We start from the raw sequence: 22,536 nt of genomic DNA on the forward strand, positions 1-22,536 counted from the left end.
TCGAACGTGGGGTCTACTGCCAGCGGCAGGTTTGCGGTCGGTGGGGCGGCGATGGGTGGGAGGAGGGTCGCAGGCAAAACCATCTCCGTATGACCAGTGGTCGCTCCGGAGGAGCTTTGCCTGAAAAAAATTCGGCGGGGTTGTTTCCTTCTGCTGGCGGTGACATATTGTGTGTAAGTGTCTTGGGTTTTAATGGCCAGCGGGCACTGGACGGATTCAATGCCCTTCTGTGTGGACGGTGCCTCCATCCTCGGTAACAAGGAGGGTGGGGGATTGGCTTCTACTTTCCGTGTGCGCACGACCCGATTCCCAATTTTGGAATGACCGTCGGCGAAACCCCACTGTCTTGTGGCTTGAACGTTTTGTGCGGTAAAAGGAAAGTGATAATTCCGAGACACTAACAGAGTGGTGATGGTACCAAGTCTGTCTGCCGAACCCAGCGCCAGTTTGGCTCGTCCATTCCCTTTCTCCTGCCAACGTGTTCCATTTGGGTACTTATCCCGCTCCCTCCAGAATATTGCATCTGAATCTGGTTTCGCTCCTACTCTTGGCGGTGCATTTTTGATCCTAACCTCTTGCGGTGTTGAAGAAAAATCCTCGCGTACCTGTCTTGGTTCTTCATCTTTGCTACGTATCCTAGTTCCTGACCTTTCTGCCAAAGGAACAGTTTCCCTTTATATCCCCCATGGAAACTCTTCATATTCTTAAATGCCCCAATGAGATCTCCATTGTTTGAAGAACAACCCCTGCTTCGTCAGTTCTGAGGGAAGGCCATTGACTGGAAACGTTAATTCTAGTTCTCTCCACAACATCCTGCCTGACCTGCTGAGCATTTTCTTCATTCTAGCTACTTAACTAACATTCCTCATCCCTGGAATCATTTCGGTAAATCTCCTATGCATTCTCTCTCTATAGCTTTTTATATCTTTCCTAAAGTGTTGGGTGCAGACCTGGGCAATACTCCGGTTGTAGAACATAGTACAGCACAATACAGGCCTTCAACCCACAATGTTGTGCTGACCTTTAAACCTTGCCTAAGACTAACTAACCCCTTCCTCCCACATATCCCTCTATTTTAAATTCCTCCATAGGCTTATCTAGTAATCTCTTGAATTTGACCAATGTACCTGCCTCTACTGCTGCCCCAGGCAGTGCATTCCATGCCCCAACCACACTCTGGATTTAAAAAAAACCTTCCTTTGATATCTCCCTTGAACTTCCCACCCATTACTTTAAAGCCATGCCCTCTTGTATTGAGCATTGGTGCCCTGGAAAAGAGGTGCTGACTGTCCACTCAGTCTATTCCTCTTAATATTTTGTATATCTCTATCATGTCTCCTCTCATCATCCTCTCCAAAGAGTAAAGCCTTAGCTCCCTTAGTCTCTCCCTTAGCTGTGACAAAACTTGTTTCATAAAGGTTCACCAGGGCTACTTTCCTCTTGTATTCTAAGTCTTTCTCTATAAAGCCCAGGATTCTGTGTGTAATTTTTTTTTGTTATGGTGCCGGGGGAGGTAGGAAGTCCCAAAGAATGACTACCTTGTGCAAAATGACCAAGTATGTTTCTAATGGATACCTGCACTTTAGGATTGCTTGGTAAACCTTCAAACCAAGTTTAAGTTGGTATTGGTTTATTATTGTCACTTGTACCAAGGTACAGTGAAAAACTTGTCTTACAAACTGATTTTACATGTCAATTGATTACACAGTGCAGTTACATTAAGTTAGTACAGAGTGCATTGATGTAGTACAGGTAAAAAAAACAATAACAGTACAGAGTAAAGTGTCACAGCTACAGAGAAAGTGCAGTGCAATAAGGTGCAAGGTCATAACAAGGTAGATTGTGAGGTCATAGTCCATCTTATTGTATAGGGGAACTGTTCAATAGTCTTATCACAGTGGGGTAGAAGCTGTCCTTAAGTCTGGTGGTACGTGCCCTCAGGCTCCTACCCGATGGAAGAGGAGAGAAGCGAGAATGTCCTGGGTGGGTGGGGTCTTTGATTATGCTGGCCGCTACACCAAGACAACGAGAGGTAAAGACAGAGTCCAAGGAGGGGGAGACTAGTGTCCGTGATGCGCTGGGCTGTGTCCACAACTCTCCACAGCTTCTTGCGGCCTTGGTCAGAGTAGTTGCCATACCAAGCCATGATACATCCTGATAGGATGTATTCTATGGTGCATCGGTAAAAGTTGGTGAGAGTCAAAGGGGACAAACCAAATTTCTTTAGCCTCCTGAGGAAGTAGAGGTGCTGGTGAGCTTGGAAGCTGGTGAGTTGTAACTTGGGTTAGATTTGACTAGCAAAAGGAGGGTCATAAATTTTGGAACTTCCAGCCAACACTTGCAGGATGTATTAGAAATACTCATAGTTAAGTAAAAATTCTGCATGTGTAAATTTTTAAGCTTGATTTGAGATTTCTTCAGTATGATAACTTCTGCATATCTTGTGCACTCTTGCCAAAATTTAAAAAGAAACTCTTACATACTTGTTTCTGATTGCTATTTTGGGAATTAATGAATTATTTGACTCTGTGGATAACTGAGAAATGTTCTGTAATGGTAACAAATGGACAGAATTTGGGTCATGTGATTGAAGTAGGGTCCCTACCCATAAGAGATCTGGGAAACAACATTTTTACTTCAAAATACTCAAACCTCCAAAGAAAATGACTTTTGTGTCTAAGTCTTGAAGATCCTTCAATGGGATCTCACTAAATACAAGAAAACAACCATATAGTCCCCTGAGCATGTCATGCTATTTAATAATATTAAGGCTGATCCTTTAGCTCCACTATCCTGCCTATTCTCCTGAATCCTTAACGCTGCTGCTGTACAGAATTCCAAAGATTCATAATTTTCTAGGAGGAATTTCTGCTTCATCTATCTTAAATGAGTGACCAGTTATTCTGAAACAATGCTCTTTAGTTATAGGTGCCTCCAAGACAAAACACCCTCTTGGCATCTATCCTGTTAAGCCCCCTCTCACCTCTTGTAAGATAGCCCTTAGTCCAGGAATCAATCTAGTGAATCTTCTCTGAATAGCCTCCAATGCACACACTCCTCCTTAAATAAGACCACAACTGTACATGGTACTGCAGGTGCGGTCTTGCCAATGCCTGCAGTGAAGGCTTCCCTACTTCATCTCCTTTGCAATAACAGCCAATGTTTAATTTGCCTTCAAGCTGCTATGCTTGCCAGCTAATTTGTTTCATGTACAAGAATGTGCTCTGTATAGCAGAATTCTGTATTCTCTCCATTTAAAACATTTTCTACTTTTATGTACTTCAAAGTAAAGTGGTAACTTCATATTTTCCACAGCTTGCTAACTTAATCATCTACAAATTGGGTATATTACACCTGGTCCCTTCATCCAGATCATTAATATAGATCATAAATAGTTGAGGGCCCCAGTGTGACTAGTTTAAAATTTGACAACCTGAAGAAGACTCATTGAATTTCCTGTGAGTTAGCCAATCCTCTCTGTGCTATCATCCCTGAAGCAACACTTTTGTGTGACCCCCTTCTAGAAATCCCAAATGTACAGCATCTACAGTTTTGCCTTTTACCCATGCTGCTTATTATATCTTCCGAATACTAACGTGGAAAACACAATTTCACTTTCTTAAAAGCATGTTGACTCTGCTGATGTTGATTTTTGAAATGTTTTGTTACTCCTTAATAATGGATTTCAGTATTTTCCCAATGGCGTTTTGGGCTAACTTGACTTCTGGTTCCCTGCTTTCTGTTTCCTTCCTTGAATTGGGGGTTATATTAGTGGTTCACTAGATGACTGAGACTTTCTAAAATCTAGAAAATTTGCAATCCACACATCAAATTGCTTTTGCAATTAAATGTCTGTGACTAGTGGTGTCCCACAAGAATCAATGCTGGAACCCTTGCTGTTTGTAATATACATGATTAACTTGGATGTGGGAGGCAAGATCGGTAAGTTTGCAGGTAACACAAATATTGGTGGTGATGGTGTGGAAGGTAGTCTTCAGTTGCGGAGAGATATTGATGTGTTGGTGAAATGGACTGAAAAATGGCAGATGACATTTAATCCAGACACATGTGAGGTGATACATCTTGGGAGTACTAATGAAGCTAGGACATACACATATAAGGGGGAAAGAGATTTTGGAGGAGATGAGGAGAAGCTTCTTCACTCAAAGAGTGGTTAGTACCTGGAATGCACTGATGGAGAGAGTGGGTTTCCAACAGCATTTAAGTAGTACCTAGATGAACTCTTGAATCATTTGGGCATAGAGGACAATGGATCAAGTGATGAGATTAATATGGATGGGTGCCCATTGGTTGGCATGAATGAGTTGGGCCAAATGGCATGTTTCCATGCTGTATTATTCTGAGTAGGGAGAATAGATGAGGGCATGTACAGGAAAATGGGTTAAAACCCATTTATTTTAATGCAAGGAACTTTATGGTAAGACTAACTTAGTGTTAATCACCACATGGCAACATATTATTCACATCACAAATGTTAAAAAAGACAGGAGTGGATGCTGAAAGTTCTAAAAGGTAAACAAGTTTTTAGGCATGATTCTAGGGCACTGGGAAGGTAAGGGGACGTTGAAATATTGATTAGAGGATGTCACAACAGTTCCTAAGGAGGGCATCTTGGAAGGCTCTTCCAATGAGACCATATGGGTAGAAGTAAGAAAAGGGTAATCACTTTGAGCCCCATAGTATGACCCTAATAAGTCAGTGGGAAAATGGAGGAGGACATATGTAGACAAGTTCCAGGAAGGTGTAAGAACAATGGGGTTATAGCCAAATCGAGTTTATTGTGTGCACAAGTACAGGTACAATGAAAAACAGCATCACAGGCACGTAGGTTCAGATAACACAGAACATAAATTATATGTTATGCAAGACACGGGGGGGGGGGGAGGGGGGAAGAGAGAGACTGCAAAATAAGATGTATAGTTGTGGGGATTTTAACTTCCTCAGTATTGACTGTCAATGCCTTAGTGTAAGAGGCCTGAATGGGTCTGAATTTGTAAAGTGCTTTGAGGAGAGAATTTTAGTTTTGAGCCAATACCTGGATGACCATTCTAGAGAGAGCTCCAGTAGACTTTATCTTGGGGAAATGAAACTGGGTAACTGGTGGAAATGTCAGTGGGGAAGCATTTTGGGAATAATGATGGTTCTGTAAATGTCAAGGTAGTTAAGGTGAAAGATGAGGATGGTCTTCAAGTTGGGGTCCTAAAGTGGGGGAGAGCCAGAAGTTGATTGGGAGCAGCAACTTGCAGGTAAAACAACATCCTGCAGGTGGGGGTCTTTTTAAGAGAGAGGGTGAGAGTTCAGTGCCAACATGTTCCTAGGAGAGTGAAAGGTAAGGATGGTGAGATTAGGGACCCTGGATAACAAACAATATTGAAGGATTGTGGAGATGCCAGGGAAATGGAAGTGTATGAAAGGTATCAGCAACTGAAAAAGGAAGTGTCCTTTGAGGAATATGAGTGCAGGAGAATACTTAATAAGGAAATTGGAAGGGTAAAAATGGGTCATGAAATATCATTGGCAGACAACATTAAAGTAAATCCCAAGTATATTAGGAGGAAGAGGGTAACTAGGAAATGGGTAAATGCCTCTTGATTTCCCCAAGGGGAATCAGTGGAGGGGTGTATATGGATGAGGCCTCCTGATCTGTATTTATTAAGGAGAAGGACCCAGTGGAGCAGAGGAGGCTGAGTAGGGACCTGATAGAAGTATACTAAATCATGAGAGCATTGACAGGAGAAAACATTTTCCCCCATAGCTATCAAAAACCAGAGGACATGGGTTTGGGGTAAAGAGGAAGAATTTTTCTTTTCCATAGTATTTGGAATCTGGATTGTATGGCCTGGCTGGGTGTGTACCTTTTTGTATCTAATAATGTCCTCTTAAATTGCCAAGGCATAGAAGGCTATGGATTAAATACTGGTAAATGGGGCTAGTGTAGATAGGTGCTTGGTGATCGGAATGGGCATGGCGGTTCGGACTCTGTCAACTTGTCATTTACCTTCCTAATTGCTCACTCTGCCTGCAATTAGCTTTCAACGACGTGTATAAAAACACCCAGGTCTCTACATACATCAACATTTCTTGTTCTTTCGCCATTTACAAAGAGAATGGGTTATTTTTCCTGCAGCAGTAGCCCTCCATTTCTCCACATTTTTCACCTTCTATGTTGTTGCCCACCCACTGCGCTCGTCCACAGCTCCTTGAAGCCTTTTTGCATCCTCATCACTACTCGGATTCCCACCTAGTTTTGTGTCATCAGTAAACTTGGAAATGTCATATTTGATCCCCGCTGCCAAATCATCCATATAGATTGTGAATAGTTGGGGCGCCCTGTGGTACTCCACTACCCGAAGCACCCGTTTACCTCCCTCTTTCTGCCGACATTTGTAATTCTCACTTTTAAAAGAAAATCCTGAGTATCACCTCAGAGTATCTCCTTGACGTAAAGAGCGGAGTCGCTTTAAACGTTGTCAGTCTGGAAGCGATTGCTTTGGTTTTTGTATGCGAGAATTTGACAACGGTTTTGATCGCTTTGTACGGAGACCAAGCTAGAAATTGTGGACCAGCCAGTTTTTTTTAAAATTACTAATCTCTATGCTGTGATTTGAAGAACAGGGTGTTTGTGTGAGAGGGTTGCTTTTTCGTTTGGCGGTCATTTAATCCTCGTTTAGCGGGCAAATGCAAACGGCTGGCTTGCATTGTAGTGGCGCAAAATTCAAATCCAAACGAGGGAACCTGCAAGGAGGGCTTCGCGTGGTGGCAGCATCTGGTTCCCAAGACGATGGGCGGGGACTGGAGGACCGAGCGCGTTCTCCGCACGTTACTATAACAAATGCTCTGTCTGCAGTATCGGTTCCCCTCTGGGGCTTGCTCAAGACCCCAGTGTAACAATTCAACGCGCAGGGTTCGGCACCGGCTACAATTAACCGTGTCGCTCTACACTGGCGTTCATCATGCGTGTGTTAGCCACGCAAGGCAATAATTGGAGCGACTCCTTCTGAAGGGTGACTCTCCTTTTGAATTTGTCATTTAAAAATTCGGTTACACTTTGAGTTAAGTATGTGCCATGGTATTTTCGGTTTTGTTTTGCTTTGCCTATTGTAGATAGTGTCTAAGTGTATGTCTTCGTCCTATCTTAATTAAAGGAGTATTGCACCCCTATCGGGAAAACGAACTAGTGACGGTCTGGTAATAGTCTATACTTGAGACACTTCGCAAAAGATCTAAGAAACCTTTTAAATTTTCTAGAAATCAACCTAAGCGCCCGTTAGTTCTTCCCCCACCCCCTCCCTAGTTTCAACATTTCCTCCTTAGGATGAATTCGAACTTTTCCGTATTTGTCCTACTTCTGCGCGATAACTTTGTTTAATTTAGCAGGTTATTCCTTTGTCCTCCCGTTGTCGATTGTAAACTAGGGAAAGCTGTTCATCCGATCTGCCCTGCAAACTGATCACTGACTATTGTTACAGTAGGTCTTGTATCAGGAGTGAGGAACTAAGTCTCTTGGGGCAAGTTTGTACAATAAAAAAACGTTTTGGGGGTGGTGCAGAAATGGGTACGTGATTAGTCTGCATGTTCCAGAGATGAGGCTAAAAGCTTCGAGTAAGTAACTTTCGGAAGAGGAAAGAAATTGAAAAGTAGGTGCATGTTGTAAGATGCAGATATTCAGTGGATGTAGGGTGGACAAATATTCGATCGCTGTTTGTGTTATGAAAACTAATTGCAGTTTCTAGGATATAACATCAGCATGTAGTTGAAATTTCTCAGCTGAAGTGAGTGGAGGGGTATTCTCCTTGGTTAACATTTGAGTGATGTAATTTGCCCAAACTTGCATCAGTTTACTGTTGGGAACACTTTTTATTGCATTATGCTTACTTTGAGGATTTGTATTTAGGTCATCAATGAAAGCTTATACCATTCCTCAGAAGCTTGAAGTTAAATCTTAATATTAGTAATTGCATAGAATCTAATTTTGACCCAAAATAGACTATTTTCCCTCAATATATCTGGTCCCTAATGAACACAAATTTAGCAGAGACACAGAAATTCTCCAGATGCTGGAATCTGGAACAACACACAAAATGCTGGAGGAACTCTGGTCAAGCAGCATCTATGGAGGGAAATAAATAGTTGACATTTCGGGTTAAGACCCTTCATCTGGACTGGAAAGGAAGAGGGCAGAAGCCAGAATAAGAAGGGAGGGGCACAGGCTGGCAAGGCATGGGTGAGAGTGGGAAGGTGGCTGGAGGAGGGGGTGAAAGGGAATGATGTGAGAGGTGATGGGTAGAAGAGGCAAAGGGCTGAAGGAGGAATCTGGTAGGAGAGGGCAGTAGACCATGGAATAAAGGGAAGGAAGTGGGGATTTTCTTTTGCTGTATCCAAAAGAGGTGAGGACAGTTAACTTGTAGCTTTGTATACAGTGCAAGTAGTTTCAAAAATGGTCTTGCATATAATTGCATCAGAACAAGAAATGGCCACTTGGTTCCTTAAATGTGCTGTCATTCAATTAGTTCAGTATGTTTTTGGCAATCTGAATTACATTTTGTATTCTTAATGCTTTTCATGCCTGTATATGGACACAAGCTTGCAAAATTCCCATTCCAGACAGCTAAAGATGCCATTTGAGAATGAAATATTATTGGTTCCAGCTAGCTAATTTTCACCATCCTCTGCTGCCACCATCACTAATGTATTTGGGTTTCTTCTGGTCCTCCCCCTTGCAACTTTGTTTGATTTTTAACTTCTAGACCTAATGGAAGATCATCTACTTGGAAATGTTAACTTTTTTTCCCTGTCTCCACAGATGCTGTTGACATGCTTATTACTTCCACCACAAGGTTCAGATTGGCTGATAAAGGACAAGGAGCAATCTAGAGTAGACGTACTACTACATGGGAGTGTCAATTTCAGAGGATCAATCTGGTTAGCTTAAATTGGGAACTTGTAATGTAAAATGAACAACCTTTTAAATGGCTCAGGCACATTTCTACTAAGTGAAAAGGAAGATGGTTACAGTCCATGCTGTCTGGATGATAGCACAGTACGGTGAAGCAGAAATGGCATGCCAATAAAAGTATTAAAAACCCAGGCTGATTGTGAAAAGATAATGGATGAAGAAAGCATAGCACAAGGAGTAGGAGAATAAACTGGTATTAGGGAATCCAGAAATCTTGCACAGGCATAAAAATAGTAAATGGGCAGCAAGAAGAATAGTTAAGTGAGTGAAATTGAGATCTAAGCATTGAGGCAGAGGTCAATGAGTACTTTGTTGGTCTTTATTAAAGAAGCTGCTACCACATCAGAATGAAAGAGGAGGCAGCTGAGCTGTTGGATGCACTAAAAATTGGTAGAGATAATTTTAGAAATTCTGGCTATCCTTGAGTCATCATGTCTGGATGAGTTGCATCCCATGTTGCTGAGGTGAATAATGATGGAAATTGTGGATGACTGGCTGGAATTGTGCCTTCTCCCTTGTTACAGGGGAGTGGTGCCAGATGTCTAGAAAGTTCAATGTTTTTATTTATTCATTATATATAATGTGGGTAATTCCTGGCAAGACCAAGTTTATTGTCCATTTATAATTCCCTTGAAATTTGTGAGCTCCTACCAATTTTCTGGCCACAATCTGCAGGGACTGCAGTGTTGTTGGGTTGAGGGGCATTTGGAAGACTGACCATGCACTTCCATGTTGGGATGGTGTATGAATTTAAGGGAAACTACCTGGTGGTTATTGTACCACCATGTGCCAGCTGTCCTTGTCCATCCTAATGTCAGAAGCTAGAATGATGGACTTGGGAGGAATTGTTGAAGTTGCCTTTGGATGTAACTGTGGTGCATTGTTTTGTATTTGCTGCAGCCATGTTATGCTGCTGGTGAAAGTGTATGTTTAGGGGAGGAGGATTGTGTATGAGAAGAGCAGTCTGCTTTGTTCTGGATGTTGTTGGAGCTACCCTCATCTAGGCAGAGGAGAGAACTACAGATAGTAGCAATGCTTTGGAGAGTTGGGAGGAGCATTGTGCTCTGCAGGGTGCCTAGCAATAGTACCCCATCAAGAATTTTATTGATGGAAGGCCTGAAAATGGTAATGCCCTTAAATAACAAACAATCTCTTGTGTGGGATGAATGTTACTTTGCCACTTATCAATCCATGTCTGAATGTTCTCCAAGCAACTAAAAGGACTGACCACCTACCCTTGAAATGCAAAGGCATTACCATGCTTTTAATTCACAAACTCTCGCTTTGTCTTTTATTTTCTTTATCCTCTATTTCTCTATTCATTCTTGTTTCACTTGGTTTCTAGCAACTGCAGTATTTTGTTATCAAATAACAATTAATAATTAAAACAATGCTGATGCACTCAAGGTTACTCAGTATCTGCAAAGAGAAATGGCTAACATTCATTTTATCTGATTCATATCATCCAGACCTTAGGCTATTGATGCCTATTTTGTTTCCTCTTGCTTGAATGTACCTGAACCATCTTTTGTTAAAAAGCTACACATTGTTGGTTGACTTTGCCTGTGAACCTTTGATGCCAATTTGCATTGTCCAGATCAAATTTCAACCCTCTGAAGTTGGTGGTTCCCCCAGTGAAATTTGTTTGCTCTAGATTACTGTGCCCTTCGTAGCCTCTCTGAATATGATCATATTCCTTTAGAGCTTGCAATATTGTTTGAGGGGAGAGAGGGAGACCCCCGGCAAATCCAGCATGGCCGTTCTAATCTTTTGTAGGGCAGCTATAAAAGACCATAATGTGGGGGATTATTCATAATCACCTGTAAGTGTGCATTAATGTTGGTAAGTCAGTAGTTTTCTTAAAGACAATATTTAACTTGATTTCTTTCATATAGGGAAGATTGATAAGAATGTGATTGTTATGCATATGAATTTTGGGAAGGTGACTTAAGAGTATTAGCAAGACTGAAGACTATGGAGCAGGAGGAATAGTGGCAATGTTGACATGAAGTTGGCTAGCCCAGTGTTTTTGGGCTGGTCAAAACAAAGCTTGCAGGTATTGGAAATCTTTAAATGAAGCAATGTACTTCTTACCCAGCAGTACAGGCAGCATCTGAGGAGAGAGACAGAATTGACTCTTCAGGTCAATGATGGCATATGACATTTTTAACATAGGGCCAAAGTGATGCATGTTAGAAGAAAAAGGCAATTTAGAAGGTGCAAGTTAAAAGGAATAGAGATCTGGGGCATATCTGCATAAATCTTTCAAGGACGTATGACAGGCTGAGAAAGTGATCCTTTTTTCTTTTAAGAAAAACATGTGATCCATAGGCTTTGAGTACAAAAGCAGGGAATTTATGTTGGCTCCATATAAAACACCAGGTTCACTTATTACTGCAACAATGTGTCATGCTGAACTAAAAGACATGAAGACCTTCGGAGGATGCAGAGAAAATATAAGAAGGTTCACGGGATAAGGAACTTGTATCATCTTGAATAAAGAAGATGGGGGTTCTTCTCATTGGAGCAGTGAATGTTAAGATGGAAGTTAAGTGTTCAAAATCAGAAGGTCCAAATAGAGCAAATGTAGGGAAATTGTTTTGTTGCAGAAAGGTCAAGAGCCAACAGACATTGCTGCTTATACCAATCATGTTGAATCAAAAGACAGACGATGAAACTTTTCATACACAGCAAGCTGTCATGATCTGGAAAGTGATGTCTGAAAGCAGATTATATAATAGTTATGTAATTGCCCAGGAAAGGAACTATAAAGCAATGGGGGAGGAGGAGAGAGATAAAGCTAAAATGGAAGTGGCTAGATAGTTCTAGCATGATTGGTCAGATTGTTTCTTCCTATACTGTAGCTGTTCAATGAAACAACAAAAAAACTCTTGAATTTCTTTATTTTTAAAGAACAATTAGTTGAACCCAAGCCATACAATTAGTTAAGGGAACTATTAAGAGCAATGGAATTCCTATTTACCAGATGTGGCCATAGTTGTGGACAACAATTTACCTTTTACCTAAGTCATTGCTGTTCTATTAAACAATGCAAATGCAAAAATTGTAAATTAATTTCTGGCACAAAGCAAAACTTTTCATTTTAAATGTAGCTATTTGTTTCTAGGGCTGCTGGTGACATTGTATAGTCCTTCGTGTCAAGATGTTGAGGTTACTGAACAATTCTTATGATCAGCTGACCATCTCTGACCCCCAAGGAGCTAATCATGAAAAGTTTAAATCCTTTGAGCATGAGCCATTAAGGGAGAATGGCTATAATGAAGGAGAAAGTGACGTGCACTCGCCTAAATACTTCAATGGAAGCATACAAGAGCTTGGTTCACGCACTGTTGATGTGTCTCCAGTAGTGAGAAAAGAGAGACAGTTCTCTAGTGACAGGGCCTTTTCTGTTGAAAGAAGGCTTGATGGGAAAAGAACCAACTCTATTTCACCAATTTTGTTTGAAACTCCCAGGATAACTGGCAAGACCATCACATTACGGCGGAGACTCCTCGAGTCCCATCTCTCCTCAAGTGAGAATGTGGAATTGTGTAAAACTCTACAGTCCTCTGTAGCTGGTACAGAAGAATGGCCTTGTACCAGGATGTGTGATAAATTATCGTTTTCAGATAGCTCATTGAATTCTCCTGGAGATTTGAATTTTGAAGTTTTATCAACCAGTACTCTAAATAATGATGATGAAAGTGGTACTTCATGTAGAACTAAAAGGTATTTGTTTGCACAGCAGCGAACCTCCACAATAGATGATTTAAAGGGTAAAAATCGGTTAATATCTGAATGTGCAACATCTGATCAATGCACTGCATTCAGTAAACTTGACTTGAGCAGTTTCTCTTGCTCTGAAGATTATGATGAAATCACCTCAAGTGAATCCTTTGTAACACCATCTAGACATGGAAAACCTAAAGCATCTGGAGGTGACCTGTTTGTTACTCCGGTGAATTTCAATGTTAACTTATCTGCAGGAAGGATGTTACAAAGAACCCCTTCACAGGACAAATTGGATACCCCAACAGAGGACAGTGGGTATAATTCACTTGGTTTGGAAAAATCATTGGATTCCTTCTCAAATGAAAGTTCCTTTCAAGAAATGGTGAAAAATCAAAAGAGAACCCCCAAGATGCAAGACTATAAGAGGTCTGTTAGAAAATTGGAAAGAACTAAGCGATTATCCACTCTCAGTGAGCGAGGCTCACAATCTGAGACTGAGGACGAACACAAAGGAATTCTTCTAAAAGGATCAAATTGCAAACTAATATCTCCCAATAAAGACGATGAGTTGGTCTTTGAAGAAAATAACTGGGAGGATTCTCGACTAAAATTTGAGAATTTCTCTCATACCCCTGCATTGCAGTTGATACAGGAATTATGCATGAGAAAAAGGAAAAGGCTGGGAAATATCACTGCTAAGGGTCAGAATGAATTGGAGGAAAAGGCACTAGATGAATCTATGCCATCACTGCATAGGCTAATTGGCAGAAAAATGGGTTTGGAAAAAGTGGATATTCTGAAAGAATTATTGAACAGGAATTTGACACACGTTCTCACTATAATTTTGTATTGCCTCACTGTAGAAGATATCTGCAGGTAAGATTGGCAGAATGCAGACAAGTTTCTCCAAATCTTTAGTCTGTTTCTTCTTTGCTTCCCTGCACTCTCTCTCCCTCCAAAGAAATCCTTCAAAGCCTTTTAATACTTTATGAACTTGGATGTAAACTTTGCTTACTGCCATATGGCTTTTGCAAACAATCAAGTCGTTAGAATAATGGAAGGGAAGGATGTGATGTTTTTCCAAAACTCAATTTCAATCTCTCCATCTATACCAGGTACTCTTATTTTAGTACATCTTTCTTTTTGTGCTTGAAATGGTTTACTCCTCTGCTTCTCATTTTCCCCCCACCTACCATCCTCCCTAACAATGTCCAACTTGCTCTAGTCTGAGCACTTAAAATTAACTACATTTGTCATTGATAGTAGTCTACTACTAACTTTTGGAGACATGGATTAAGTCTTTCTTTAAAAAAAGATAACTACTGAATAGGAAGGATTTTACAAATTGCATACTTCAACGTGCACAAGCTTTTGATGCTTTAAATGGAGGTTGGGTGATTATCACTGAAAAGCCATGTTTAGGATGGGAGAGGATGTTGGAAATGGTAAGAATATACAAGTCATCCCTGGGTTATAGACATTCCTACATATGAACGAGCTCCCATAATGTTATGTTCAAAAGTCTGATGAACTTGCATACATTCGTTCCTCTGAATAGCAGAACTAGTTTCCTCTCACTCCAGTTTTAGTAATTGTTCATTTTTATCAGTCTTGTGTGTTTTGATACCCTTTATCACAATACCATGAAGGTATTGGTTATGGTTACCACATAATGATTTTTGTGTATTTTCCAACTTGAAGATAAAATCAATTTGTGGATATCTATAAAACCAGGGATAGTCTTTAATAATAATCATGCACACATTTTAAAATGCTTAAAAAGAAATGAATGTTTGACACTTGTTTAAATAGCATGCAACATATTGGCTGTTCACTTTTTTGGACTAATTCAATGTGTACAGAATTGTTTTGTTATTTTGCTTCCTTCTTGCCTGGCATAGGCACTTGGCTTTAAATGTCATCTGACAATGCTGCAGATTATCCACTAAATGCACTGGTTTTTGTCTTTGTTTTGCAAATTAAATCCTTATTTTTGTATAAGAGTATGGAAAGTGAGCAAAGTTTGGAAGAAAATCGTCAAGCAAGACCAAGCACTATGTCTCAAAAGAAAGCAGTATTTGGATGAAATTCATAACTACAGAGTGGTACGTTTCTTTACATACTCTAAAGATTCTTCATGGGAAAAATCTGCTTTAGTTTAACAAATCAATAAGCTATTTGCTGTAAATTGGGTATTATCCCTCTCACATCTGTTCTGAACCTACCCCCTCTCACCTTAAATGCATGGCCTCTGGTATTGGATCGCTCAATAATAGGGTGGATGAGCAATAAATTTTTCCTATCTATGCCCCTCATAATTTTATACACTTCCAACAGATCACCCCTCAACCTCCACTGCTCCAGAGAAAAGAGCCCAAGTTTGTCCAACCTCTCCTGATAGCGCACACCCTCTAATCCAGGTAGCATCCTAGTAAAACTCCTCTGCACCCTCTAAAGCCTCAACATCCTTCCAATAGTGAGGTGACCAGGATAACACACAATACTCTAAATTTTGCCTAACCAGAGTTCTATAGAGATGCATCATAACTTCTTGACTCCTATACTCAATACCTCATTTTCTCCCTTTTATTGTAACATTTTAGTTATCTAATTTGTGATGTTTCTACAAGAAATAAGTTGACCAAACATTTCAAAAACACTTCTAGATTAAGATCTGTTAACTAATAGAAAAATTGCATGTTTAATTTTATTATCACCATTTGGGGATATAAGACCCAAAATAATTTTTCCAACAGCATAACCAACCTTGGGCTGCAGATGCTGAAACCAGATGTAATCTCCCAGATCGCCCTGCTTTGAAATCTGTTCAGGCACAGGCAAGGGTTGTCTTCACTCCAACTCCCTCTGTTCGACAGGAGGTAACCACTACTAGATGCAGTAGTGCTTCCAGGTCAATTAGTAAAAGAGAAGAATTCTTACAGGTAAGTGTAAGGAAACCTATTGGAGCTTCCCATAGAGTCAACATCTGGACAACACTAAAATTTGCTGAGCAAGCTGGTTTGATACAAACGTGCATTTTCATTTGGATTTAGAGTTCTTTTAGAGATACTTTTGGTACAACTGCTTCAGAGCCAGCACTTATTTTAAAATACCATCAATTTGCACATCAGTCTATCTCCTGTTGGGCTTACAAAAATTAATGGTTAATGTGTAGATTAAATATAAAATGTGGTCCAATTCTTCCCCAGTAAGGGAAAAATAAATTTGATCAATTCCTAGAATTTGGTGTTCAGTTAACTTTGCAACTGCTTGTATGTTTCCAATTGCTACATTTTGTTAGCCTTGTGCTAGAAATGAGTTTTATGCTAGACTCTGGCCACACAATTTTCCAATGCTTATTCTTCATGGTAAGATAATAGAACTTGAGCTCTGTTTTCCCCCTCTTCCCTCCACCCCCCCCCCCCCCCAAATATCATTAGAGAATGATAAAGGGAGAAAATTTAGAATCTAAACAATACATTGTCACCACCAGGTTGCCAAAACACTGTTTAATGATGAGGCTTTAAAACCATGCCCACGGTGCCAGTCACCTGCCAGGTACAATCCAATGGAGAAAAGAGGCCTCTGCAGTCGAGAAGATTGTGCATTTGACTTCTGCACACAGTGCTTTTGTGTTTTCCATGGATCCAGGGAATGTGGCAGCAAGTCTGCCAAACATTTTGGCAACAAAGGTGGAACGCCAGGAAGTGCTCAAAGCAAGAGGAACTTGAGAAGATTATAAATTTTAAGGAAAATGTAAACTTGATATGTAAATAGAACCAGGAAAATTCCCTAAATACTTCTCCCTCCATCACCTTGAGTTTTTTCTTAGCTGTGTGCATGTGTACAAAAATATTTGAATACTTTAAGCTATCAATTTGTTCAAATTGTTTTCTAGTTAATGAGTGGAAGGGGGGGTGGAGAAGGGAGATGTGTAGTTCAGATTACAAGTTTTCCCTCCTTTGTTCTAATTTGCACATCTGATTTTAACCAATGATTTTTTTTTGTTTTGGGTTGGATCTTCAGATATCCATCAGTACTGTCATGATAGGAAGCCTGCTTCAAAATCATTGTGGTTTAAAGTTTCTCAAGGGCACAGTTTTTTTAAAAAAAAGAACGGAAGGAACATGGGATTGAAAATGGACAAATTGATGACTCAGTTGATCAATATTGATCAGGGTGCAAAATTTGCAAACTCTACCCTTGCTCTCATTCCTACCTCCCTTTTTGTGTTCTTCAAAAAAAAAGGCAGTGGCTCTATGAATTCATTCACTGAGCTTGAAATCCAACTTTCCTCCATTTTTGAAGTATTTGAAGAGCTATTTAAAATGTTGACTGTGCGCGCAAAATCAAAGCAGCATGTATGTCAAGATTCTTGAAGACCCTTTGTGTATAGTTTTATATATGTTAATAAGTTGACTTTTTAAGTGGATTTTAATTTGTTACATGCTTAATAAAAATTTTCATGAAATAGAGTGAATGCATTTTCTTCATGGCCTTCAAATTGTTCCTTGTTTGGTTTTAAAAAAATTTCCTGCCAGCTTTTCATACTTGCACAGGATGTTTGCATTATTGCAGATGTGAGTTTAATTTTTTTGGCAGAACTAAATTTGTTTAAATATGGCACACATAAATTTTGAAGTGGAGAAGTGTGGCCTAACCAATGTCTTATACAAATGTAACATAATGTCCCAACTCTTATTCTCTATACCCCTGCCTGTGAAGGCAAGCAAACTAAACCCCTTAACTTTATCCACATCCATTGCATTTTCAGGGAACTAGGAACTTGAACTTCAGTGGTCCTCTATACATCAATGCTTCTAAGGTCCCTGCTGTTTACTCTGTCTGGCCAGTATTGGACAACTGAAAATGCATTACCTTGCATTAATCTGGATTAAATTCTATCTGCAACTCTTCTGCCCAACTTTCCAGCTGATCTGTGTCCCTCTTTACCCTTAGGCAACCATCCTCACCACATACAACTCTCACCAATCTCCATGTCATCAGCAAACTTGCTTCAGTCCATAGGCATTCTCATAAATCATTTTATTTATTTATATATATGATAAAACAAAGGTCCCTGCATCAATTGCTGCTGTACACCACTGGTTACAGACTTTGTTGGAAAAACAGCCCTCTACCACTACCCTCTGCCTCTCCAAGTGATCACAAGCTTTTTTTCCCCTGATAGCTTCCCTACTTCTGATGCAAGGTTTACTAGCCTGTAGTTTCCTGGCTTATCTCTATTGCTATTCTTGAATATGGGAACATTAGCTACCCTCCAGTCTTCTGGTATCTTACCCACAGCTAAAGATGATACAAAAAATATCCGTCAGAGCCTTGGCAATCTCCTCCCTTACTTCCTAGAACACCATGATTGATTTCATCAAACCCTGAGGACTTGTTCACCTTAATGTGCATCAATATTTCTAACACTACTTCCTGATAAACACATTCTATTCTACACCTCCACTAACTCTCCACCCTCCCCATCCATATCCCCTGGTTCCACACAGACTTCCCCTGAGCAAGTCTACTTCCCCTAGCTAGTTATTGCTCCATAATATAAAAAGTTTTGGAATTCTCTTTAATTCTGTTGCTTGGGGTATTTCATGTCTCCTTTAGGCCCTCGTAAATGCTATCTTAAAGTCTCTCCTATATCCTCTATAGATCTCAAAGGACTCGAGTAACAATTTCCCATACCTGACATGTGTTTTCCTGATCAAACCTTCAAATTGCTTTGTTAACCAAAGTTCCTTAATCTTACCATCTTTGCTTTTTACCCTTGCAGGGATATGCTGACTCTGAACTCTTGAGACTTGGCATTAATCACCTCCCACTTATCAAATGTTTTTCCCTCTAGCAGCTGGTCTCAATCTACTTTCACCAGGTACAGTCTTATACAATTGAAGTCTGCCTTCTCCCAATTTAAAACCTAATTGTAGGTTCAACCTTATCCTTTTTCATGATTACCTAAAGCTTACCAAAATGAGACCACTGTTCATAATGGGTTCCTGCACAGACCCTTCTTCCACTTTCCCATCCTCATTCCCAGAAATAAGGTCAAGTACAGCTCCTGCCCTAGTAAGACTCTACATTTTTTTATAAGAAAAATCCTTTCTGGGTGCACTTAATGAATTCCTTCCCATCTAGGCTTCTTACAGCAAAGCAATCCCAGTCAACATTGGGAAAGTTAAAATCACCTACTACTACAACCCTATTTCTTTTGTAATCCTCTGTTATTTGTTTACATATTTATTCTTCCAAATCCTGCTGACTATTGTGAGGGCTTTAGTATAATCCCATCAAAGTAAGTTCTACCCATGGAGCTCCATTTGCCGATCCTTCTAGGATATCCTCCCTGAGTAATGCTGTAATGATCTCCCTGATCATCAATGCAACACCTCCACCCCCAGCCCTCAATCTAGCCTTAAAATACTATTACTGAAGAACACTGAGCTGCTATTCCTGCCCTTCCTCCACCCATGTTTCTGTGATTGATGTAATCAAATTAATGAATATGTGTTCCAGGATATTGATAGTGAGGGGGTTGGTCATGATAATCACTGGGACTCTGCCATAAGGGTGGTGCAGAAGTACTGGTAAGGTAGCAACAAGCTTATGAATGGCTGAACTGAATCTGGCTTGCAAGCTACATGATGTGCACCATGAGGACCTACAAACAGGCTAATTTGCAGGAAATGCAAGTTATGCTTAGCACAAGCGCAAGAGACAATAACTCCAAGAATGTCCAGAAACTGCAGTGCTGATGGCAGCAGCCATCATGTCCCATTTCCTGGGATTATTGTTGCTCCACTAGTGGTACCTCTGCTATGTTTACCAGTTTCCCACACCATTTTTATTTTCCTAATCTTTGTATCTGTTGCACAGTTTTCTAGTCCCATACCATCAATGCTATTTTTTTCTTTCCTTAATACTGCTGCAGTTCCAAGCTCTCAACTTGTGACATGTGCCAGAATTGCTGATTTTTACAGCCTTTAATGTGCCATTATCACTCCATCATTAGTGTTCCTTCTTGCCATCATATCTAAACTTCATGTACCCTGTGCCATGTTCTAGCATCTTGTTTTGAGATATTTTTAGCAATACACAATGGCTTGTGTTCTGCTGGACAACCACTGAAATGTATCTATAACCTAGAAATTCTATAGCATCCAAGGTCATAAGAAACTCAGGACTGCATTTTTTTTTGCAGTTAAATGTAGCCTGTGATCCTCTTCTCCCAAGAGAGGAGATGTGATCACAAAGCCCAGTTAAATTGGTAAATTGGTTTATTATTGTCACATGTACAGTGAAAAACTTGTCTTGCTTACTGTTCATAAGGATGCCAAATTCATTGCAACAGTGCACTGAGGTAGTACAAGGTAAACCAATAACAGAGTGCAGAATAAAGTGTTACAGTTACAGAGAAAGTGCAGTGCAAGTAGACAATAAGGTGCAAGGTCATAATGGGGTAGATTGTGAGGTCACTCGATGGACTAAGTCATAACTTGGCTGTGGTCCAGGCATTTTTCAATCTATTATTTACCACCCTTTAATAAGTCTTTTACAATACTGGCACAAGTTTAATCTTGATTTTTAACTGTGAAAATGACCACCAGATCGAAAGCCTCTGCTAATGGTAAAGGTAGTGGAGACCAACCTACTTTGGAAGCTATTTCTAATCTGGACAGAAAGTTTGATCGGAGCTTTGCCAAATTGAAGTCTATTTTAAAAGACTTTGAAGAAAAGCAAAATACTCTTATCCAGGAGAATGCCAAACAAAGGCAATTAATTGCTGAACTCGACCAAGCTGGTAAAGAGAGAGATGCCAAACTCCACTCACTTGAAAAAGCCTTAATTATGACCAAGCAAAACCTGGAAAAGCAACAACAGAGGATCATCGACCTGGAAGGACGCAGCAGGAGGAAAAATTTAAGGATCATCAATTTTTCAGAAAATACCGAGACTGGTAACCCTATGGAATTCTTCTCCAATCTTTTGGTCGATGTTTTTGGTTCTGAAATGTTCCCTCATCAGCCCATTTTGGATAGGGCTCACAGAGCATTAAGATCTAAACCTGCTCCGGATCAAAAACCTCGGCCAGTAATACTAAGATTCCATTTTGTCAGCGTCAAGGAGCTCCTGATTCGTACCGCTCGTAGACGTGGAATGATTCAATTTAAACAATGGAAGTTTTGAATAGTTGAAGATTACACCCCAGAAGTTATGAAAGAAAGGCTGACCTGCAAACCAATTATGGCTCGTCTTTATCAAAGCAGTTATCATCCTGCATTATTATTCCCAGCAAGGCTGCGAATTACACTGCCTGATAAATCTCGTAAATGGTTTAAATCTATTCAAGAAGCCAAGAATTTTCTTTTGAATTAGCTTTTAATTTTAGAAGCTATGAAATTGCGGAAGAGACACAATGTTTTTCCTTTGATTTACTACCTACTTGTTTTATTATCTAATTAATTTTTAGATTTAAACCTTTCTTTTTTCTTCTTTTAATATTTTTAATGTTTTGTTTTAATAACAATTAAGAATTTAACAAAATAACTGATCGTTTGCTTTCTTTTTGAAATAATTATTAAACCGTATTTTTTAACTGTCGACTGTTAACGCCCTTTGGCTCTGTTTCAATCTCACAACTATGTTGTGAGTTCGTTATCTCTGTTTGTATTATGTTGTTCATTTTAAGACAAAACATGGGTGGTTTATATATTTTTTTCAATTTGGACTACTGCCACCAATAGAACAGGGGTTAGTTCAATTAGAGGGTAGCTTACTGGCTGCCTATTGGCCAGGTTTCGGGCTGTTGGGGGAGGGGGGTTGGGTTGTTTTTATGTTTTTTTAATTCTGGGATAAACTACAAATTTGTCTAAATTGTCGTCACATCCGTTTCCTCTTTGAATATTTTTTTTACTTCTTCCTGTTGGTAAGACTCGGAAATATCAAGATTAACCCTTTACATACCATATTTTTTAAAATCTGTTCAAATGGATAAGACTATTAATTTTATTTCATGGAATATTAATGGTTTAAATAATCCACTTAAACGTAAGAAGATTTTTAAAGTTTTTCATAGATTAAATGCTCAGATTATTTGCATTCAGGAGACGCACATCAGGAAGAAAGATAATCAATGTTTTTTTAGATTTTGGAGGGGTCAACAGTTCCATTCGAATTCACAAGCAAAAGTGAAAGGAGTTTCTATTTTTATAGACTCCTCAATTTCATTTGTTCATCATGAGACAATATCAGACCCAAATGGTAGATTTTTATTAACTACTGGTCTGCTTCATAATAAAAAAGTTGTTATGGTTAATGTTTATGCACCCAATGTAGATCACCCTGAATTTTTTAAACATCTATTTGCATTTTTTCCTAATTTAAATGAATACACTCTGATTATGGGTGGAGATTTTAACTGTTGTCTAAACCCTTCCATGGATAGATCTGTGTCAAATCCCGCACTTCCAAACAAATCCGCTGTCTTTATTAATTCCTTTTTAGTTGAATCTGGAACTTCAGATGCTTGGAGATTTCTACACCCATATGATAAAGAATTTTCATTCTTTTCTCATGTTTACCATAACTACTCGAGGATTGATTATTTTTTTATTGATGCTAGATTAGCTCCACTTACTATGGACTGTAAGTACGATGCAATTGCCATTTCTGATCATGCACCATTGACTTTATCAATTAAATTACCAGATGTATCGTTTGATGTCAGACAATGGCGATTTAATCCTTCTCTATTACAAGACTCAGATTTCATCCAATTTATCAAAGGACAGATTTCATTTTTCTTTTTAACT

General features: G+C 39.6%; 1 protein-coding gene across 1 annotated transcript; it reads left to right on the plus strand.

Annotated features, from left to right (window-relative positions):
- The first annotated feature begins 2 nt into the window (after positions 1-2).
- On the plus strand, positions 3-17,177 carry LOC127574518 (F-box only protein 43-like). The gene is made up of 5 exons (XM_052023559.1): positions 3-173; positions 12,105-13,585; positions 14,712-14,814; positions 15,466-15,651; positions 16,203-17,177. Exons 2-5 carry the CDS (start codon positions 12,141-12,143, stop codon positions 16,449-16,451), a joined length of 1,983 nt encoding a protein of 660 aa, XP_051879519.1. The 5' UTR covers positions 3-173; positions 12,105-12,140; the 3' UTR covers positions 16,452-17,177.
- Positions 17,178-22,536: the final 5,359 nt, after the last annotated feature.

This window comes from Pristis pectinata, chromosome 9 (genome assembly GCF_009764475.1).
Source record: "Pristis pectinata isolate sPriPec2 chromosome 9, sPriPec2.1.pri, whole genome shotgun sequence".
NCBI classification, from domain to species: domain Eukaryota; kingdom Metazoa; phylum Chordata; class Chondrichthyes; order Rhinopristiformes; family Pristidae; genus Pristis; species Pristis pectinata.